General features: G+C 35.0%; 1 protein-coding gene across 9 annotated transcripts in view; it reads left to right on the plus strand.

Annotated features, from left to right (window-relative positions):
• Positions 1–23,841, plus strand: part of AKAP6 (A-kinase anchoring protein 6) — a 274,096-nt gene that overhangs the window by 207,339 nt on the left and 42,916 nt on the right. For all 9 annotated transcript variants that reach the window (XM_018082582.2, XM_018082580.2, XM_018082581.2 and 6 more), the window contains 2 exons: positions 14,695–14,841; positions 18,291–18,515. In XM_018082582.2, the coding sequence (XP_017938071.2) occupies positions 14,695–14,841; positions 18,291–18,515 (372 nt within the window). The remainder of the gene's footprint in view (positions 1–14,694; positions 14,842–18,290; positions 18,516–23,841) is intronic.

The following is a 23,841-nucleotide window of genomic DNA, read 5'->3' on the forward strand; positions in this document are numbered from 1 at the left end:
TCCAAAAGGCTTTAGTTGATAGAGTTTATGCACTTCTTTCTTGTTTATGTCTGTATGGCCCTCTAATTTGTTAGATTAGAATGGATTATTGGGTGATTTGACCAGCAGGTGGCCTACTACACTGTGCTAGCGTGTGCACTGACTCGTGTCCTGAGAAGGGTCTGCAATAATATTTAAGACTTCTGTTGTTCGATGGCATTATTCCATGAGAGCAAGTGTGACATTGATAATCTGAACTTGGTCTTTTTTTGTTTTACCAATCAAACTAAATGTATCAGTACTAGTGGGACATTTTCAGGCCTATGAAAGGTTGGAAAATTAAAAACATATATAATGTCCGTAAAGATTTTTGCATGGTTTAAATATCTGAACCTTTTTCTTAAGTGCTTAATAGCTTTACTGAAGGACAGTTAACTCCTGCCTCTGCCATTTCTTCCACACTTTATTAAAGAAGCAAAGAATAAAATCAATGCAATGGCAATTCTTCAAACATCAGTAGCAAATGCCAATCACCAATGAGCTGTAAAAATTACCTTTAATAGGGTTAATGTAGTGCTACCTTAGTAATTTAATGCACAAAAGCTCTATGGCCTGTTCTAAAATATGTATTCATTACTTTAATTTCTTTAGACTTCAGTTCTATAGCAACATATTATACCTCTAGCATAATAGCGAACAAAATGACCTAAAATAGTTGACTCAGATATAGATTTGAAAAAAGGTAATCTAGTAGTGCTAAGAACATGGAGTATTCCACAAGGTATACTTTTTATTTTTAGAATTGTTACTAATTTTAAAATGGATGTTAAGGTAGGAAGTACAACCTCTCAAATTAAGAAGTGAAATCACTTTATTTATGTCACTGAAGTGCAGATACTATTTGACAAAGGTTGTGTCACCATAAAAATCAGTCACATATTTTGCTGATATTCTCAATAGAACATATTCCTTAAAGATTCTAAAAAACACAGAATACGCAATGCGATCTTGTTCTTTATCCATCATCCGTTTCTCATTTATTTTCTTACATTTTTCCATCTTCATTTGTAATTACTAAATTCCCTACATACATTCCCATAATAAACATCTATTAAACAGGCAGCAGTTACAGTTGAAGACATCAATACACATTACTGTAAGCGTATATCTTGTCTTAATGACCACAGATCTTTCCAATTTGTATTTGACCAGCCAGGCAGCTATCATGGCATGCATAGTTACCAGAACAGGCTTTCCACAAAGCAGGACCAGAATATCTTGAGAGAATGCCAGAAAGACAAAAGTTCACGTCTTCCCTAGTGTTGGCTATAGCTGAAGTACATTCAAGATATCCTGAATTCATATTATATTACTTCACTACTGTTTTTTTGTCCTGGTATTTCCTGCTGCTGCGGTCCTTTGAAGAACGTTTTTTCCCTCAGATGTATGCATATCTTTTCCTGTTTTCAAGACATACCCTTTTTCATCTTCTTTAAGTAGAATTCAGACATGACAATAGCAATAACTTACCAGTCTCTAAATCCACTGACATTGCAAGTATTACATAGATTTGAGTATCGATGCTATAGTCACCAGTTTATCGGTTTGCTTAGAGCATAGAGATTAAAATTTCAGTGAGGCAACATAAGTCAGCATGAACTTGTGGGGGTTTTTTTCTGAAATCAATTTCTACAATTTCATTGCCATATCTTTACAGAACTACTCTTTTTTGTAATTGCTGAGGGACAGATTCTCTTAATATGCAGGTTATGCTGTTTGCTGATTTCAGAGAAGCTCATTACAAAATGCTAAACACAAAGGGGCAGATTCCCTGGTCCATCACGATCACATTCAACTTTACAATTTCTGAAGTGAGTCTAGAGCAGTTGATAGTGTGCACTAGAAAATACTCACCTTGTGGGTGAAATTCTCATTGATGCCATTGACTTCATCTGCTACTACACTCTTTTTCTTCTGCTCCCTACCCTGTTTTCCATCATATATAGCAGCAGCAAACAATCTTTAAGCGAACGAGTAGAGTCTAACAAGCGAAAGCCAAAATGTGAGTAGAGGCAATATTGTCCATAAGCACAAAGTAAATCCAAACCCTATATTTCTTATTTATATCAGGGCCAAGTTATTAAAAATATGCTTTCTGACAGCTCTGAGAAAAAACAAGCACCTTAAGAATGTCCAAAGTGCATGTAGTTGAGTTCACCAGCCTCTGCAAAAATAGTTCAGCTTCTCTATGTTTTGGTTCCGTAAATTGAAATCCCAGAAACACCAAACAGAGTTACTCAAGGTCAGTGCAAGTCATCTGGTTTCATGTTTGATTCTTGTAGTAACTTTCGCAGATGTTCAAGCTATTGGCAAAGGTATAAGAAGATAAAACAGCTGGAAGTTAAAAATAAACAAATTCAAACTAGAAACAAGCCATACATTTTCTAACAGTGAGGGAAGCTAGTTGTTTATCATTTTACAAGAAGTCCTGTAAATTTCCCATCATTTGCATCTTTAAATCAGGGATGGATGCAATAACAAATTATTTTCTTCAAGCCAGAAAGCTGAGAGCTTAATATAGACAGAGAAGGTAAGATTAGGGCACATTTTATACAAATGGTGAGGTTAGATTATGACAATTTCTTGAACTTCAGATCTGTAAATCAGCCCAAGTTTTGTCAAGGAATATATTGGCAGAATGCCATTAGAGTTGAGAAGAAGTTTGCTTTCAGCTTTCATCATGCCAGCAAATAAAAGTGTTCACATATAGTACTAGCATAAATCCTTGAAAACAGACACCTGAAATCAGGGAAATAGAAACAGAGGAAAAGTTTTTTTTGTTTCTGTCTTGCTAGTTGTTAGTACACAAAATGAGTTCTATGTCACTGCATTCTCATATTCTTTTAAAGGTTACTGTTAGTGTTTGTTTAGTTTCCAACATTTGTACATGGACTTAAAGTTCACAGTCACATCTCACTCCATCACAGTATAACAAACTGAATATTTTTGTTCCTGGTGGTTCATGAGCACATTACAGGGGTCTTAAAAAGCAAGCCCAATGCCACATGCAGGTAGCCAGAAGCAGGATTTTTTGTCTTTTTCCCTTTTCCCATTATAAGTGTGATAGTTCCTCTCATTTTTATTGCTTTGGTTTTGTCTGTCTTAAATTATTTAAAATATTGAAACATTATTACATTCAGAAAGTCCATTTTTACAAATTAACTCAGAAGCTAATTTTCCAAGACTCTGGAGGTTAAAAAAAATTTGTATAATTTATCACATATATTAGCTTTTAGAAACAATGGCCACTCTGATATAGTCCTTTAAATATTATTCAGCAAATATAGTGGTGTTGTCAGTCTTCTAGAATTGAAATACATCTCAGAAGGAGTTTTTTCACCTTCAGGGTTGTCTGGCTCTTGCTGAAGAAGCGTAACATTGTCCTGTTTTGATTACAAAGCATCTGTGTTAAATACTCAGGTCTGTCAGAATGTTATCAGTTCAGATATTCAGAAGATTAGTTCTTAGTTCCTGCCATTCAGTCATCTTTATATGCTTAGTTTGTTTCAGGGACAATTGAACTTCCTGTTGATAAGGCCAAAAATGATCATTGCTGTAGCATTTGCTATCAAAGCTGTTAATAACATAAAAAATAAAATATTTTCTTCTAATTTAAAATACTTCAATGACATTTGTGAGGTGTACAACTTCTTGCCAACTCTTGTAATTTAAAACATTATCTGTTCAAGGAAAACATATGTTAGAAATTTTTAATTCAGTGATAGGAAAGGCACTAATGAAATATGCATGTATGAATTTTGTATTGCATAAGTTTCCTATTTCTTGAAATGTGATTAAAAGCCAAACATCTGGATTATGTTTAAAAACCTGAATTTCCAGTTTTCAGAGAGATTCAATCTATTTTGACACTGTACACTTAGCCTTAACATTTTCAGCATGCTGTTAACATTACTCGATATTGTTAAAAAAAATAAGTTTAGGTTTACACAAAGTTGGATTTCTCCTATTGCTAAAAAATGTTTTCTGAAATAGCTGTTTCTGCAGCATTCACACAGCCACAGTTTAGGCTGCATCAGCAGTTCTGTTATAAATTTGCTCTTGAGAACAGTTAGTGATCATAAAAATAACTTTTCAAATTGAGAGTATTTTTTCTTCTGTATAAAAGTACTATTTTTTCCCTAGAATAATATTAAAAATGAAATACTGACTTCATAACAACTTACAAAATTCAGTATAAGATGAGATTAGTCCACTGTTAACGCTGATAATGGCATAGGGATGCCAACTTTCTCCTCTTGTCTTAATAATGTTAATGTATACTGGAAAAATTAATAGGTATTTTCTGCTGTGTTTCTTGAAAGGCTCAGGATATGTCTCTGTACAGATGACAATAAGTAGTTAACTATAAGACTTACTTTTTGACATGTTTTAACAATAGTTAAAACAAAACCAAACCAATAGTTTTGATATCATTGTAATGGTATTGCAGTAACAGGAATTGTGAATGCCAGGGTTTTAGATAGTCAATGGAGTCGTTTAGCACTCCTATTGGACCTGCTGCATGTCAAAGTACCAACTTTGACATAACACAAGGAAAATTATAAGGAACAAATCAAATAGCACTTTGTAAAAACTATTAGCTTTTCCTTTACTTAGTACAGTACAGGGTGTACATTTAAAATAAAAATTACATTTTTCATTATAACTGTTGGGCATATTGAGAAACTGCTGTCAACACCCTTTCCAATCAGCACTTAGATGGGCCATCAAACAGATGTAAGTTCTGTCATATAGAAAAAAAGTTCAATTACTTTAAAAATCATTTTGTTACCCTGGATACTACAGATAGTGAGAATTCAGATCTCAGATTTGAGGTTAGAAACTGAGCAAGCTTGATGCAGTGTCTGTCTGACCTTGACTTGAGGTCGTGCACCATCCTGCAGAGACTGTAGGGCTATTGCCACAGCCCAGGGATGATTTTCTTTTCTCACAGTTGACAAGGTCTAGTAATTTGTGTTACTAAAGCCCCTGTGTCTTAAGTGCTGGGTATACTGCTCTTTTTGGATTTACCTGTCCTTTGGTGGTGACTGAGTTCTGCCTCTGTTGATCTGAGGAGCTTCAATTTCCACTTGGGTATTTTTGCAGCAGGGAACCTCTTCTCCTATGAAACAGTATGGCAAACAGCTGAAAAGATGGGGATCCAGAGATATTCTACCCGAAACATATCCCAGTAGGTGCTGCTAGAAGAGAGGGTAATTTATTTGTAGATTTTCAGTCAAACTTCTCTCATGGAAGACTATTACTGATCACTGTTAGCATTCTGGCTGAGTAACAATGGAATAAGGACTTCAGAAGAGCTAGTCTGTGAAAGATAAATGCAAAGGAACATCCATTTCAAAACAGAATGATACCTGTAACACACAGCCTGACAATAGTGGGTGCATTTGGAATTAAATCTTTGTATAGAGGAGTTCCAATTTTATGTTTCATGCATACTGCAAAAGCAGGCACAGCCTAACAGAGAGAATAACAGGTTATAAATGATTTTCTTTGAATATCTTCTTCAAAAAATCTCCATAATCTTACACCGCTGTATTTTATTTTGTAAAAATGTAAATATGAAAGAGTATCTGTATGAGATTTCGAGAATATCCAGCCAAGGATGGAGCTGCAACTACACCTTTGTGTTTCTAGGCCAAACATTTTCTCTCCTATCAAATAAATTTTCTGCTCAATAATGGTCTAACTGTAGTAATATACAAGTGTTTGGAATCTCCCTTACTCTAGTTTATTCCTCAAAAAAAATATACCTGAGCATAAACCCAACAGTATAGTAGTTATTAATTCCTAAAGAGCACTGTTTTTTATTTATTTAATATCAATTAATCTCCAGGAAAATTTACAAATAAATGTAAATTTAGCTAAATCAACATCTGATATGTTAAGCATGTCTGCTGGTTGCGTCTGTACCAAAAGTCACACCTCTGGTGCAAGGTGTGAAACCAACCTCAAAACTCTAACAAGCAATGCAAGACGAATATCGGAATTTTCTTCATATAGCAGCCAAAGAACCTCGTAAAACACATAGTTTATGAGATAATAGGTTGTTAAACATGAATCGTACCAATCCTGTGACCTCACCTGAACTACACTATGACCTGTTCTGTTGCACCATTTCGGATCTGGTGGGCTCTCATGCACCTGATATGGGATTACCCTCACCATATGAATTCGAACAGCTGTATTTTGGCTATGTGTTCTCCGCAATTTAATTATATTTAAAATCTTGTTAATAGTATAGTAAATAACTGGTATTGCTACAAAATTGCATTCTGAAGGTAATGGGATTGAATTTCAATGCTAGTTGACACTCAATTACAATTTCCATATATCTACTGAATTAGGTAGTTCTTGGTTGCTATATTAAGGTGGATGTCTTCCTGCTTAACTGAACACTGAGCAAGACAGGCAAAATGTGTTATAAAGCCAAATCGAGGCTCAATATACACACTCAAATTTTTATTGTTTGCATGAAGACGTAAGCTTGCAGAACAAACTCTGGAATGTGGATTTAAAATTTTTAAATAATCAATATTTAAGCAAAATTCCACTATATTTATAGTAACAAAGCTTAAAAAAAAAAAAGAAAAAGAAAAAAAAGAAGCCCTTAAAACTTTTTACTGAATTACTGCCATCAGCCAGTAGAACCATGGAGCTTGTTCGGCTAAAAGCCACAACAGACTTTGTAATGCAGTGATGTAATCTTGGCTTTGTGTCATTTATATTCAACCTAAAAAAACAATTTTCCTGAATAGACAGACTGACAACAATATTGTTCAGTGTTGGTTTTTATTTGGATTGTTTCCAAATGATTCATATGCGTCCACAGCAACATCCCATGCCTGTTTGAGTTTTTACTCTGAATTCCGAAGTTTCCCCTTTTTTCTCACATTTTATTTTGCTTTTAAAATCCCAGTTATGTTTGTGAAACTAACTAGCTCGGCCACAAAATTAGGATGTATCTTGCAGAGTGCATTCATTTTACTTTTTGCATATTTTTCCTGAGGTCATGTCAAGGTTAGTTTGAATTCCATCCTACATTAAGACTTCTTTCACAGCTATTTAGCTCTGCAGCCTGCGCCCCGCTGGGGTCTGCCCCTTGGGCACGTCAAAGCTTCAGACCTGACAAATCACACACAGATGAAGCTGTACAGTTTTTTAAACAGTTTCATCACTAACGTGGGGCTTTTTTGGGATTTGGTGTTTTTTTTCCTTTACACTACACTTCCCCACACCCTCCCCCTGACCCTCCCCACTGGAGTTTATTCTCTGAATTGCCATATCCTGAAGACAGATTTCTGTATGGAAAATTTCTTTGCTTAGGCGAGTTGTAAAATAGAAATGTCGTTGTATAGTATGTGTCGCTCACAGACCCCCAGAAACTGAAAAATCTGCAGATCCTCTTGGCTAATAATAAGCTATAGCTCCTTTTCTAATAACTCTAATTGTATTGTTAGTACCTATTTACACTGAAGAGCCTAAAACTATAAAGTCTGATAAATACTCAAAATTTATCATCCATATTGCAAACCTGTTAGTTATCCAGGAAAGCTGTTAGTTGTTCACAGGAATAAACTTCTGTCATCCTTGGGATTACTCAGATGAGTAAATGTTCATCAGTGTCAAGAAATGATGTTGCGCTCTAGCAGCAGTCTTTAGGGGACTTGCAAAATTTTAAGTGGGTGTATGTGTGTGTGTACATATATATATATATAATTAGCTTCACAACTATCTGCAGGGCTTTCACCACCTACATTCATTCACAGACAGACACACCCTCTGCCCCCCAAGTATATGTAGCTGCATAAAAACTGGTTTGAAGCGTATAATGCAGGTCACAGGTGAAAATGCATTTTCTAAAATTCTTAGCTGTAGACTCCTATCTGTTTTTTAGCATTTTGTGAAACTAATGGTGCAATGCCATTTCCTGTTTAATTGATGAAGTTAAAATGCTTGGCTGCTAATGAGTGTATTAGCAAACAATATACCCTTAACAAGCTTAAGCAGCTCAGGATTTTAAAAAGCAGCTTACTGTCCTCCTCATTTTTATAAGACAAAATGTACTGCCTTCCACAAATTGCTTGATCGACTGATGAAGTACCATAATTATAGTTGTATTGCAGTTTTGACAAAGCCACAATAATAGATTGTAGTTTAGTCCCCACTCTAGGCACACAACTCTTTGCATTACAAAACCCAGTTTTACTGGTCTAATTCTTCCTGAGAACAAAAAGCACCTGGAGATGTTAACTATATACTAAAAGAAAACTTGGAATCTAGAAAATAATAATATTGAAGCATGACTTTTCTTCTTGTAGTTAGTTCATTGGGAATGGTATCTAATGAAGAGCTGTCTAAAGGCTTGCTTGTTTGGAACTAATTAAAGACAGATATCCTAAATAGAAAAAGGATCATGGGAATTACATTAGGTGTCCAGAGACTTGTTATTCTTTTGGTACTCTGAGTAGATAGTGGAAGTTGTTAGGAATTCAAGAAATAAGGCAAGCTAATAAAAAGTTCTATTTTTCTGGTTATTGGCCAACTATTGTATTTTTGTTTGCAATAAGATTTGTGCCAACAGGCTAGGGGCTTGAATAAAACATTTAAACATTTGTGCATTAACACATTATGGTGAAAAGAGAGTCTTGTGCTTTCACTCAGTGCATTTCAGCCTTCAATTAATGTGAAAGCACTACAATGCCTATGCAACTTCTCTTGCCTAGTGGTGCACCATTTATCATTGCAGTTTTACATTGACCTTGACACCCACTTCATTAGAATAAAGATTGTCTACCATTTAGGTTACATTGTTCCTCTGCACAGAGACCCCATGCAAATTTCTGTTCAGATAGAAGAGCTGTGAGCCTGTCAGAGGTCATCTGCATTAAATGATTGCAGCTATTTTCCAACTGCTTCTTTTCATTCTACTCAATTCAGGCTAGGAGGATCAATCAAGCCCTCTGCCTGAAACAGTGGGACTGCTGGGAATATAACTGTTTTTGGTAGTAGTGGATATGCCCTAAACAGTATTAAATATTTAATATAAATTCATTAAAGAGCACACAAAGTCTTCAAAAAGATATTACATTTATAGTAAAATTTAAAGGGTTGGGATTACCTTTCTTTAAAAAAATGAAGAACAATGGATACCAACTGCATAAATTTTAATGTAGGCAAAATTTAGTTCATGAAGTTGCTTAATATTTCTTTCAATATGTTTATTTCTCTAGCTGCTACAGAAGGGAATGCACAGCAGAAGTGTAATCTGCATTTGCTACTTTCTGAAACAGTAAAAAAAAAGCAAGGTGTCTGTAGGGGTTTAAGAAAAAAGTGCAAAGACTTGCTTTGTTTTACAGGCATGCACCCATATGCACATGTACTCTCACACAAATTCATATTGTGCTATTGTGCTTATTTGTAGGGGAAAAAGGCAGATGGAAATAAGTTAGCACTCTCCTTCTTGAGTTTTCCAAGTGATATAATTGGAATTAAATTATTAATGGGAGATACTTAAAAAGGATTGTTTTATGATCTTCTATTACAGAATTTGCAATTCATTTTAATATTTGTAGTTTGATTTATATCAAAGATAATGCAATCTATGTCCAATTAACAATACATAGCCAATGTAATATGATTTCCAGATCATGCAAATGGAATAAACTAGAAGAGGAAAAACTGATTCTTAACCTCAGATGTAATTTGCTCTGTGAGTTCTGGCAATTTTAAATGACATTGCACTTTTTAATTTTTCCAAAGGCTCAGCAGCAAATTTATCCCAATCAAGAAAGCCTATTATTAATTTACAAGGACAATTGTAGGAGTCTTTATAATTTCTCTGTGCAATTATTTGCCATAAATTGCTAATGGTGAAATACATGAAGTTTGCAAGAAACAGCAACTGCTATTCATCTAGACAGATCGCTCAGCCCAGATCTTGAATGTTGTCCAGAGGTTCTAGTGCTATTGATGGCATAAGAAATATAACCAAGCTTCTGGACAGTTTCTAAAATGTTTCACATTGACAGTACCAAAAAGGTAGAAGCATTAAGGGCTATTGTGAAGGGTAGGCTGGCCTCTAGCAGATTCCTTCACTTTGCCTGTATACAGCTGAGCTTTGGACCCTGGACTTTGGAATAAAAAGACTCTTTGTTCATCACTGAATGGCATTAGGCATGGGCTTCCTAAGGGGCCACCATGAAGCCTAGCATGAAGAGTGCAAACATTATCCAGAAAGCAAAGAAAATGTGTGTGAAGAGATGATGGACAAATATTGCTATATGTGCATATATATATATATATGTTTGTATATATTTTTATTACATATTTGGTGAATTTGCTTGCAGAGTATTCTTTACTGAATTTTATGCATGCAGTATATTTTGCAAATGTGTGCCAATGCTGACTGTGCATGCACATGCAGACACCGAGGATATGTATCTGTATTTATTGGTGTCTGCAGCAGTCAAAACATCCCAAAAGGCAAATTTTTAAAGTTTAAAGATTGAATGCAGTTAAAACTAAAATTGCAGGTCACTCAGTCCTGATCTCAGTTGTATATCCTACAGTGCCATTTGACTGAAGATACTTTGTTAGAAGTGAATGATGGAATGCAGAACATCTACGAATAGCATGTCCTTATTCCAGTAATGGAGAAAGTTTACTGGCTTAATTCTTCTGTACTTCGTAGCCATAGCTCCACTGTGTGTTCAGTATGTCTGGTCTCTTTTCACTATAACCAACAGAAGCACCATACAAAAGTCTTACAATGGATGTCTTAATCTCTCTGTGTGCTTTTAGAGCATTATTTTGAATTCCATCATGCAGGCTTTTTTCTTCCTTTCCTCTTCTGAAGTTTTATTACAACAACAGAATTCCCAGGGAGCTTTAGGGGCAAGGTTCGCGTATTATTGCCCTAAAGTTTTGCTTGAGGGGTGGAATCTGCACCCCAGTCCTGATCACCTTTTTGTGGTGTTTCTCCTTCTGAAAGATGCAGTGTGCAGTCTTATAGAGTTGTTAACTGTGTACAGATTTTTTTATTGTTTACCAGACAGTGCACATCTACGACCCTTTCATGATGATTTCTTTCTCTGACCTCTCAGTGACTAGGCATCTTGTTCCTTAACACTGAGGGAGGCTGAAAAATGCTTGAGTTGCTCAATGTGTGCCTTCTATACCAGTTTCAAAATGGCTTATTCTTCTGGTTTCCATGGTGACAATTAACACTGTTACAAGGCATTGTTCCAGCCTGCATTTGGGCAGAATTTTCGGGTGTAATTTTTCACACAAAAAAAATGTTTTAGATAATTTTTTAAAGAAAAAATAAAAAAATACCCAGTTTAGATTAAAGTGTCAAAAAATGTGTCTCAATCAAGCCTGCCTGAATTATTTCTTAGAATGTTTTTATCAGGGAAAGTAAGGTTTTAACTATATTTGCTTTGGAATTCAACTTCTTGTGGCTTAAATATTTCTGCCAAACTTATTCCCAGATAAACACTACTGCCATTTTTTAAATTCCACTATTTGTCCTTTGAGAAATATTTGTTGTATTGAGTGAGAAGGAATAAAAAGCCAAATTCTTTAACTTACGTAACAATGTTTTGGATTTCTTTTGAGTGGCTTCAGGAACACAAAACCAGACATGCATGCCCACAGCTAATCATGATGTAAATATTTTGCAGTTTTTCCAGTATGTTGTTGTTTGTGTTTTTTCCCAGTTTTATGATATGACAGTATTTTGGGAAATTAAATATTACTCATTTATTTATTATTTTGGCTATTGAGAGAAGCCTGCAACCTTAACTTCCTTAATCTCATTTTTGGCTATTAAACAGTATTCTATATCATAACATCCACAGAATGTCACAATGGAACAGCCTTTTTTCCCTTAAAGCTGAGGAAAGAATGAATCTGAAGATTAAATTATCTTCTCACCAAAGGATTAAGTAGTCCTACCAGACTAGGGTTGTGCAGCACTGATAGAGCTGGTGGCTAATTTTTCCATGCAACTGCTCAGAGTCTAGGTGTTTAATGGATTAAAAAATAGCATTAGCAATAACATCTTGTTTTATCTCAAACTGTACCTCCTGTACATTAAGCTCTTCCCTTAAAATACACACTGCATTTTAAATATCCGTGAGTGAAACAATACTGACTCTCAGTCACATACCAATACATCTGATAATCAACTGAATTATTTAATCTTTTACTGTTACTGTATAATGCATTTTCTATCAATCAGCACTTTCAATCATGCTTGTTTATACAGTGGGTTACACAGTGACAAAAACAGCACATACATAAAGTCTAGTTTATTTAGTTTTTAACGTAATAACCTTTATAACATCTGTCACACTATTTGGATTACGCAGCACTGAATTATTTTATCTAGTCAAAAATTAAACGAAATGTCTTCTGTTTCTATGTTAACAAGAGCATTGTAGTTATGAAACATGGAATGTATTTTATTTCTTCATCAGTCCTGAGATGCCTAGAAACATCCCCATACCCAGCCCAGACAAGTGCCAGCCTAGAGCAGTAACTAGCTGTGCCTGCACCAGTGACACACAGCTAGAGGACTCCCTCAGTCTATTAATTCACTTGACAAAAGAAAGGGAGTCACATGAACTGGATTTCAGTGCCTAGCAAATCGGACTCTGGATTCCCCTTGATATTACATGTACTTATGGAAATAATTATGCAAATCCTTTTCAGCTATATCATCTTTAAATAGAAATCAGATTACATAAAGAAGATTGTAATCTCCTCCAGTAACCATTCAAGCCGAAAAGGCAATAAGACAGGACCAAGAAGCATGGCTGTTGAACATATTAGTTGAATAAAATAGTGGTGCCTCTTGGTGGGTCCAGACCCCTAGCACCCATCCTGGTAGGTATTGCCTACTGTTGTACATGTCTCAAACCTGAGCCGCAGTACACCAAGTGTCAAAAGGCAAGCTCTTTGTAAACAATTCCTTGTTTTTTACCATGCATATTCATGCAATTTTGGATACACAGGCACCTGATCAGTGTTCATTAATAATGAGAAATGGTTTAAATCACCTCATTTAAAACATTTGCTCTATGATCCACAAATGACTAATATTTGCTGAAGTTTACATAATACAAATGATGTGCATGTGTTGTGTAAATGAGAGATTAAAATATGAAACTAACAATATGCAAACATATGCATGGAAATACTGAGAACCTGTTAGCTGAAACAGTGATTTCACACCTTTATTATTTTCTTTAGGCTGTCTCCAATTGTCTTTTCGCTTTGTTTTCCTACAGAGCATGTTCTTGGATCTAGTGAAGGCATCCATGTTTTAAACATTCCTTATTCTCATTTAATTTTTTATACTTAGCCCAGTTATTAACATTTTCAGTATGAGCTGCCATAGCAGTTTTCTTGGTTGAATTTAAAGCAAAGAAAGCTTAATGTTTAGGAAGCAATTTACTAATAGCTATGCATAATTTATGTATGTCTTGTAAACACCTTTGTAAGGATATGTGCTGAACTTTTCTCTCTCAGTAAGAGGCATATTTTTGGCCATATCAGAAGTTCTATTTCAATCAATGTTTTTATACTTAATTAAGTTAACTATATGGAGGGTATGTATATGAATGGATGCCTGCGTATTAATGTTTTGGGTTTTTTTTTTTCTTTATCAACTATGAAAACATTTATAACCACTATAGTAAATATTATATTTAATAGTTAATTCAGGTTTCCGGGGAATACAGTTTTTAAAAATATTTATTTGCCAATGTGTCTGTAGATTAGAATACATTTGTATACACTATATAAGTAATATACAGCTAAAAGATTTAGAAAGTCCTGTGAAAGTAATTATGAAAGAAGCTTCATGTTTTTCTTTTTCTTCTTTCTCCTATATCTGTTTTCTCTGTCCTTTTTTTCTTTTTTTAATCAGTAAATAGCAGTGCAGGAAATAAAAGGTAGTTTCAGCTTGAAGAAACTATTTGACTGTTTTAACATTGTGGCTGTTCTCTTTTGTGGGCCATTTCAGTGCTCCTGTTGGTTGATGCTATAAAAATCAAATTACTGTTATTGTATTTTAAGGGAGTTATGTCTAATTGTTTTTCTAAGGTGAAACTCTCACATTTTCATATGTATTAGCATTTCAGGCCCATCTATGAGGCAGAATCCACAATGAAAGAGAGAAGAAATAAGCTGTAGAGGAAATATAATTATGAAATTATTTCCTTGGATTTTGTTTGGTTTGGTTTTGAATCGAGAGCCTCATTGTTACTTGTTGAAGTAGTATATTTGAAAAATAAGGTCCCACTAACCTGAATGAGAGAAAGGTAGATCAAGATTCAGATGGGAGAGTGTTAGTGAATATTACTGTAGAAGTGAATATTGTGAGAGACTGAATATTACTATATGCAATAAATTGCTAACTGCCTGCATATATACGTCATGCAGAAGTCTATATGCTTGGTACCTAAATCTCTTATGATATGTCATGAGAAGGTTGTGTATATAAAAAAAATAAAATTAAAAAACGTCAGAGTAAGCATGACCATAACTGGGCACATACAATGAAAATTTATTTTTTTATAATGAAAACTCTTTACAGCAGCTAATACTATATATTTCTTTTCCTTTTAGAGATACAATGTAGAAATGTCAATCAGGCACCCGAAAAAGATGGAACTGCTTAGTAAGGTTGAAGCTCTGAAGAAAAGTGGTGTTTTACTACCAAACGACCTCCTTGAAAAAGTGGATTCAATTAATGAAAAATGGGAACTGCTTGGGGTATTTGCATTTTTATTACTGTTTGTGGGTTATGTGTACATTTTTGTGTGTTGAAGTACACTGTCTGTCTGATTTCTAATTTGAAGCACAAATATCTCTCTCTTTCAATCCACCATGAACATTTCAAACAAACTACTCATTCTATTATAAAAACTCCATAGTATTTTCCTCTTCTGTTGATTTTTTTTATTCCATGCTTGTCTCCTGTCTGACTTTAATAATTTTAGTTCTTTAATACATAAAAAATGTAAGTAAAATATGCCATGTATTAAGGGTATGCACCAAGTCAACTATAATGCAGTATATCTGATATACACTGACTGTCATGCTTGAGTGAATGTTAATAGAATTTATTCTGAAGGTACATGTTAGAGACATCTACTGTTTAACTATTTACTATACCTTTAAGATGAAAAGTGGGGCTGTCACTGCATACTTCAGGTCACACTGGTGGCTCAAAAACAAATATACAGATTCAGTACAAATCTGCATACCTGAAACTGAGAATACAGCCAGGATATGTTTCATGCTGCTGTATTCAACTCACTTTTGACAAAAACCAAAAAAGTTTCGTGTAATTCATTTCACGCTATGATGGGCTGGGTCTCAGCCAAAGAGTGAGATACAAGAATCTGGCAAAAAAAGCAATATAGGGATTCTGTTACCCAGAGACCGATGATGGCACTGTGCAGGAGACACTATTGTCCTATTGTTGTAAAACAGCTGAGAGAGAGAGAGAGAGAGAGAGGTCAAACTATATATTTTTCCATCCACTTCTCTCCTTAATTGCCTTCACTTCAAATCAAGGGTAAGATAAATTTATAAATTACTTTAAATGATTAATTATAGATGTATGATATTAGCAATACAGTTACATTGCATAATTTTGCATGCTATTATCCTAGTTTAAAAATATTTCTATTATATTAAGAGTAAACTATATACGCAACCTGCCAACAGGATTTTAAGTACTGACTTGTGTCACTTCAGCTCATGTAGCAATGCAATAGCTGTTTCAGAGGGTGGGGCTTTTTTGATTCAGCACAGTTGCTTCTAATTGCTTAATTCTCTAAATGTGCAAATTGTCAGAAAATGTTAAAAGTTGCCTTATGATCAGTAATCTTATTACTTTTTAATCTGCAACTTCACCATAAGCATTTTGAATCTATTTGATCTTTAATAAATTTATTGATAAAAATAGGACTTAGTAACCTAATCTTTTACATCTGATCATGACAACTTGTATTTTTAAAATGACTTCAGATGTAAGCCTTACATTTATGAATTTCAATGTATTTAATCAGTTTAATTCAGTGGCAGTGATTAGAGTTGGTAGGATATAAAACTATAAGTAACTGATGATAATTCTAAAAGTCTAAAAAAATTCTGTCTTAAAAAAAAAATTGAAGCCCTAATTCGAAGCCCTTTGCTTCTCAGTATATACCTCGAGATTAACTTTTGCCATTAATTTCAGCATTTACAGAAAAATAAAATATAACTATTACAGTTTTCCTGTTAAATGCAGTTTCATGAATAATAAGCAGAGTTTGATAGAGTTTTGTTTAATTTAATAAAAACCTTTGCAGTAACTAACAACACTAGACATACTGTTTTAATTGGCATGATTACATTTTAATTGGCATGAAAAAAATTAAAGACAAGGATTTTAACTTCTAACAATGGCAAAATAGAGGGATATGGTTTTTAATATTACTTTCATCTAAGGTGAACACTGTGGAATGGAAATACATTAGAATGAAATGTCAGTGGTGCGTACAGTTTAATCTGTGAAATTTTGTCCCCTGTGCTGAATATTACTCTGTCTCAATTGCATATTAAACAACCCTATCAAGGCAGGCATTGGCATCTGCTGTGCTGACACAAATTGTGAATTAAATGAAATTGATGTCCTCTGTCGTATATTTATGAAGACGGACCATTCTCTGAAGTATTCTGTTTATGAAGAATTTATGATTGCAAACTGTTCCAGAACAAAAAAGTGGCAATAAATTCTTTTTTGTGACCCTACCCTCCAAGGGCATTGATTTCACCTCCTGCTGCTACTTTTGTTACAGCATAAAAACAATAGCTAGTGCTGGATTCCACTGAGGGCCTTCAAATTATCAATATTTGCACCATGAAAATAGAAGGGTGTTGCCAAGAAAGCACGTTTTTCAGTTATGATCTCCTACAGACGTTATTTACAGAATGCCACATAGTAGATTACTATCAGTTGCTCTAATTTTATTTGTGTTTCAAAGCTTATTTTTGGAAGCTAACTTCATTGTTATAAATGGTATTCCGGTAACTTTCTAAAGCATATATTTTCAACAGACAGCCATATTGGGTCACCTAAAACTGTATCTTCATGTTACAACAATTAACCACCAATAATTATCGGTTTAAAAGGTTATTGGATGTGAGTGTCAGTGTATATTCAATATTCAACAATCAGTACCATAGATCTAGTGCTCATAATAAGTGTCTGCCTGACAGCCTCTTATAGGTCAGATAAAATATGTCTTAGCATAGAAGAAGCAGGCAACAGCATATCTCCCTTGTGATGTTAAAGAATTGCCTTTCAAGATACTGAAAAGAAAGGTAACTTTTTATCCCTGGCCTCTTCAGAATATTCATTATGCTCACAGCGTCCACTATCAAAATGTTATTCAGTGATTCTTTTATTAGAAATACTACTTTGAAAAGATGTAGTAAATTAGTTTCATTAGCAATCAGAGGTGAATGTTTATTCTGGTCCATTATTTTTAAAGTGGATGCTTAACACAGAGAACTGAGATTCGAATTTGGTGGCCTAAATAATTGGACTGATGTTCAGGAACAGTGAAGATTTGCAATTTCTAGCTTATTGACATTTGAATGAGTCCATCCACTTTAAAAACAAACCAACTCTTTTGCGACTTAACTGCTCCTCCGTATAGCCCCAAGGCTACATGTTTGGAAATTATGACCTGGCAGTTCATAAAACATAATTCAAAAAATATTTCATTGTTTCTCCAAAAATGTAGACGTACCTTGGACAGGAGTCTGGTGAACTCAGTGCTTGTCATGTTTCTGTTGCTACCTGGAAACCAGTAACTCTCACAGTCATAATCATCTAAAGCCACAGACAAATTCTGTAGAGTAACTAGTTTGCAAAGTTATGTAGCATTTTGTCTCCTCTGTCCTTAATTGCTCATAATAAACATTGATTTATAATCCTTCTAGCACAGTCAGTGACCCAGAGAGAACAGCATAAGTGAGAAACAAGGGTACAAAAAAAAATGAAATAGAATGAAACAAGGAAACTAAGAATGAAATTTATTGCTATTAGTAATAATTATTAAAAAACCACATCTCTGGCCTTCTAACAGATGCTTCTTGTTGCACATTAACCTGTATATGTTTTGGTACATATGACTAATCTATGTTTTCCTTATCTGATGCATTAGAAAACCCTAGGAGAGAAGATCCAAGACATAATGGTAGGGCACAGTGGGTTGGGTCCACGTGACCTGCTCTCGCCTGAAAGTGGCAGCCTGGTAAGGCAGCTGGAGGTCAGGATCAAAGAGCTGAAAGGGTGGCTGAGAGATACAGAGCTTTTCATCTTCAATTCCTGTCTGAGACAAGAAAATGAAGGAACAATGAATGCTGAGAAACAACTGCAGTATTTTAAGGTAATAAAAAAATGATCATCATTTTGTAGAGAAACTCTTCTTTATGATAGGATAAAATATTTATTTTATGCATAACATATTACAATGCATGTACATATTTAATAATATATTTTCACCTTTGTTTATGTACTATGTGTTCATTCATATTTGTTTTATTGAATCTTTGCTATAATATTTATTTCTTAAACATTTTGCAAAAGAGAATTTTAGAGGGCACTAATTGCATCATGAGTGGAAAAACAATAATTTTCTTTCCTTCTACTTCACTATAAATCACAGAATCCTGGAATTGTTTGGGTTGGAAGAGGCGCTAAAGATTATCTTGTTCCAACCCCTCTGACATAGAGAGGGGGAAAAAAACCCCTGAGTTTTGTCACAAAAAGCTTCACTCTGAATTTCACTCCCTACATCAATTAATTAAGGTGTGTGATCATCAGTTTCTTTGCACATATGAGTCAAGAATAGCGTATCTGAGGTAACAGTTACAGAGAGATAAATTTAGCATATATGAGAAAGCATTCAAGGTCATAGATATGTGGAAAAAACAAAGACCATGAGATTTGCATCAATCTCGACCACATCTTAAACCTAAGCCTGAAAATTTATGGAAAGGAGGGAAAAGAATGGTATGTGCAATGCTATATTCAGATGAACAAGCTCTTTCAACTGAAGGCCAATGTTCAGCTTTGCAACTGACTTAGTGGAGGTTGCATGTTTTGATTCATTCCCCAAAAGTAGTGGCATCATTCAGGAAAGAGGTCTATTAAGTTAGCAAACAGATCTGGTATAACCACGTCATTTTCTTCTGTTCATAGCTTCTAAATAAGCTCTCACCTTGGTCATCATTATGAGTCACTTTACTCTGCAAGTGATCTTTGACCAAAGAATAAGAAAGAAATCACAAATCATTGTTGAGCTTTGGAGGTAAGGGGTTTTTTCTCTTCCAGTAGTACACCAGGGTGTGTAGGGCAACAGCACTCTGAAGGTGATGGACAGTTTCTTAAATCAGCACCTCAAAGAGCATGTTGCCAACACCTCTAAACATACCTTTTTTTATACAAGCATTCAAGAAAACAACACAAGAAAAAAATACTATCTTCCCATTTAGTCATTCCTTCACTGCTAATTTTCCAATCATGATGATTTGGGAGAAGGTTGTGTTGATATAGATGAAGTTGATGGTTTTCAGGTTCCTGAGCTTGTCCATTTGAATGCAATTTTAAATTTTCTTATGACATCAATACCATTTTTTTAATGAGTTGCTGTCTTCTGCTAATGGGGAAAAAAAATCATGATGATTCTGTTTTATCTATCAACAAACTTCAAAGCTAGTGGTTATGAAGGACTGTTGATAGACCTGCAGAACTTCACAGCAATAGATGCATGTTTTCCATAGGAAATGCTGAATGTTTTTATATCTGTGGAAAGTTATGGCATTTATTTAAGTGCAGAACTATGCATTTAAAAATCTAAGTTCTGGAAAACTTTTTTTAAAATATACGTTCTTATACATGTATGTATGACACAGAAACATATATATATATATATACACACAGAAATATCATACCAATGTTACTTATGTATTTTGAATGTGCACAAGTCTCTCAAAGGAAAACTTTTAATGCATATATGATGTGATGTCATGCCAACACGCCAAGAGCTCTAGAGATGTTAAACAGGGTAGTACCACCCACCACCATGTAACCAGTCTTTTAATACTCAGTTGATTATCTATTAATTACACAAATAATACATTAATTATTCTCAAAATGGTAGCCATTAGAGTATAAAAAATAATTACCTATCAAATATGGTGAGAGCATATCACTTTGTCATATATATTAAACCATCTTTGTCTCATTAAATCTGAAATCCACTATAAGTAAGTTTTCCATTCTTCACTAATCTCCTGGGGAAGTGTATAAAGGAGAAAATGGATATAATTAAGAATATTGCAACGTATAAGACATATATTTGAGAAAGAAAATTTAGAACATTTTCCAAAACATTATCTATGCCCCTAGCAGAAAACCTGTTGGGGTTTAGTTTGACTTACTTTCCACTTAACTTAAGAGTTTAACCGTATTACTGTCTTCACCGTACTAAGTGAATCATTGTTTCTTAATGGAAATTTACTGTGCTGCACCATCCCAATTATACACACAGGCACTGTCCACAGAGAATCATTTTTAATAAAATAAACTCAACAACGCTGTTGATTTTCATTCCATAATGTTATACTTTATATTACACTTATGCCTTAGGAAAAAGAGTTATTCCATTTTTTAGGTGCTTTTCTTTCATCTTACAATTGGAGGATGAATTGAATATGTAGTTCACATGCAGCTGGGACCCAAGATGAGAGCAATGTTTGGGGAGGAGTGATTGTTAAAATCAGAAGTAGGAAATTATTTTGACCTCTTGATTTTCTGTCGTAAAAAAATCATCCCATATTAATTTGGGTGTTTCTATTAAAGAATTTCCTACTGCATTACTTTTTTTTCTAATACTCCCATGTAATAATAATACTTAGCATTTCTATAGTACTCTCCAGTCAAGAGCTGTACATGTTGTACAAACATTACTGAAGTAAACCCCACTAAACTTTTGGGGTAGTTATTATTATCATCACCTTTTCAGAATGAGGGAAATAAAATATATGTATATTTAATGACTTTTCTAGGTTTTCACAGAAAGTCAATGGCTGTGTTAGGGTAGAACCCAGCTACAGTGACCCTCCTCTTTGGAACCAACCACAGGGCAGACCTTCCTTTGTTCCTCTAGGTTACTTCTCAGTATATTCCATGTTCTTCTGCAATGAAAGGAGACTGAGTCCTTGCTATTTCTTGTTTTTATTCAAAGTGTAAATCCTGCTGAGTATGTATGGCTTCAGAGCTCAAATCAGTCCAGCAGTTTAATTACCTAGGTAGCCTCATCTCCTCGGATGGTAAGATTGACGGAGAGATAGACAACAGGTTAGCAAAGGCATAGAGTGCTTTCGGAAAACTCCATAAAAGAGTATGGCGAAATAAACACTTGAAGAAAAGTACCAAGATCAGTGTTTACAAAGCCATTGTGCTGTCTACTCTTTTATATGGATCTGAGTCATGGGTCATCTACGACCACCACCTGCAACTCTCAGAACGCTTCCATCAACGCTGCCTCCATACAATCCTAAACATCCACTGGTCAGATTATGTGACCAATACATCTGTTCTAGAACAAGCAGCAGTCACAAGTATTGAGGCCATGTTGCTGAGAACACAGCTGCATTGGGCAGGACATGTCTCAAGGATGAAGGACCACCGCCTCCCTAAGATCTTGCTCTATGGTGAACTTGCCACTGGCTGCCGCAGGAGAGGAGCCTCAAAGAAAAGATACAAGGACTCCCTGAAACAACATCTCAGCCTTGGCCATATTGATCACCATAACTGGTCTACTCTGGCCTCCAACCGGGAGGCCTGGAGACACACCACCTATAACGCTGCTGCTTCCTTTGAGAACACACGCAGGATCACACTCGAGGAGAAAAGACAACGCAGAAAGAATCGTGTCTTGCAGAATATACCACCTAAGGAGTCTTTCTGCTGTGCCTTTTGCAATCGGACATGTCTATCTCACACTGGTCTTTTTAGCCACCAGCGTGCTTGTACCAAATGTGGGTAGAGCCCTTCCCAAATCTTCGTTCGTGAAGCCTAGCCATGATGATGATGTATGGCTGATTTTTTTCCCATCATTATTATATATTTAGATACTAGAATTACTATAATATTATTAGTTAAGATCATTACCCAGCTTATGTAAGGTCTGCTATTTCTTAGTTTTGTGGCATCTATGTGATATACTTTGGTCAGCCCAGTGTTCTCTGTGCAACATAACATGCAGCTGGGCTACAGAGTCATTTTGTTACTCATTCCACCAGCTTTCAGTGCTCCTTGCAGCCTCAAACATTTTCATATTTAGTTATGAAGGACAGGCACAAACATTGCTGCAGTCCTTAGTGACACTTCTGGCCATTCCACACCAACATTAAGTGAGTTTCCGAGGGTAGCTATAGTAGAAAGGGGAAAGAGTGAATACAAGTTGCCCAGCTGGAAGGAGGGAGGCCTGGTTATCTTACTCCTGTTTTTATTTCTGCTGTAACACAAAAACTCCTTGAATGTGGACTAAGAAAATAAAGAAATTGACTTCAAATTCGTGGGAACTTCATAGCTACAAATATACATTTACTTTATTTATTCATTTTTTTTATTTCTCTTCTGTCTTTTGAGTCTCGAGTTCATGTTTTCTAGCTTTTCACAGAAAATGATAAGAGCCAGAACCAGAATTTTACTTTTTAAATGAAATACAAGATTCTCAGGTAAACACATAGTTCTAGCAGCTGAAAGACTGGATATAATGAGACTGATAATTGGCACAACTGATTTCCTAACATAACAATGTATGGCAATTTTGTGGGTCAGGAGAGATATGGAGCAGGAAAGAATGAGAAGATAAAAAGAGTTCGCTTTCTTTCATGAAAGTTTTAGTAAATTTCATTTGAGTAAAGTCTGGCCAGAAATTTATGTGCCTGTTGGCTTGTCAGTAGAAGTGTTCTGCCACATTTGCTTTTATGTGTCCAGGACTTCAAACAGCATGCTTTTTTTCTCTGCAAAATGCCTTCCAAAAGACAGCAAGGGAGCCTAAATTATTAGTTATATATTTCTGTCACTTACAATAAAACTTAAGACTTCAAGTGTTCTATATAGAGAAATGACCCATCAGCCTCAAAAAGTTGTTATGGCTTTCTCTCACACACCAGCAACTGAAGAACAAGCTTAGACTTGCCAGTATCTGTCTGTCTCAGACTCCCTTCTCAATCATATACAACTGGGAAAGCCTCTAGGGCTTTCAGTAGTAGGATTTATAAAGGATCTTGTTTTCTTTCCCCTCCAAACTTGGAGGGGGAACAGGATTTTCCTGTTCAGAACAGGATTTTAGCAGAGATTTTCTGCTAAATGGTGTTTGGTAAAAATAATGTTGCATTTCATGTCATTTTCTCTTCTGATTTTATTTGAAGCAATACGCAACATGCTGTATATAGTTATACCTGTATCCTAAATCTTTATTTGGATCTTTAACAAAGAGATTCCTGGTTTTCAGCAGTACTCAACACTTGTGATTCTCAGCAGTACTGAATACTTGTGGTTTTCATTGACTTTAGTCAATGTATTTGTTAAAGAGATCAGATTGCTTGTTCATACAAAAATGTTGAAATTTTTTTCTCATTTAAAATTTCGAAAAGTCTGTTGAATTCCATAGTCAGTAGTATTTCTAAACATTTCTG

This window comes from Manacus vitellinus, unplaced genomic scaffold (genome assembly GCF_001715985.3).
Source record: "Manacus vitellinus isolate BGI_N305 unplaced genomic scaffold, ASM171598v3 scaffold_6_pilon, whole genome shotgun sequence".
NCBI lineage: Eukaryota > Metazoa > Chordata > Aves > Passeriformes > Pipridae > Manacus > Manacus vitellinus.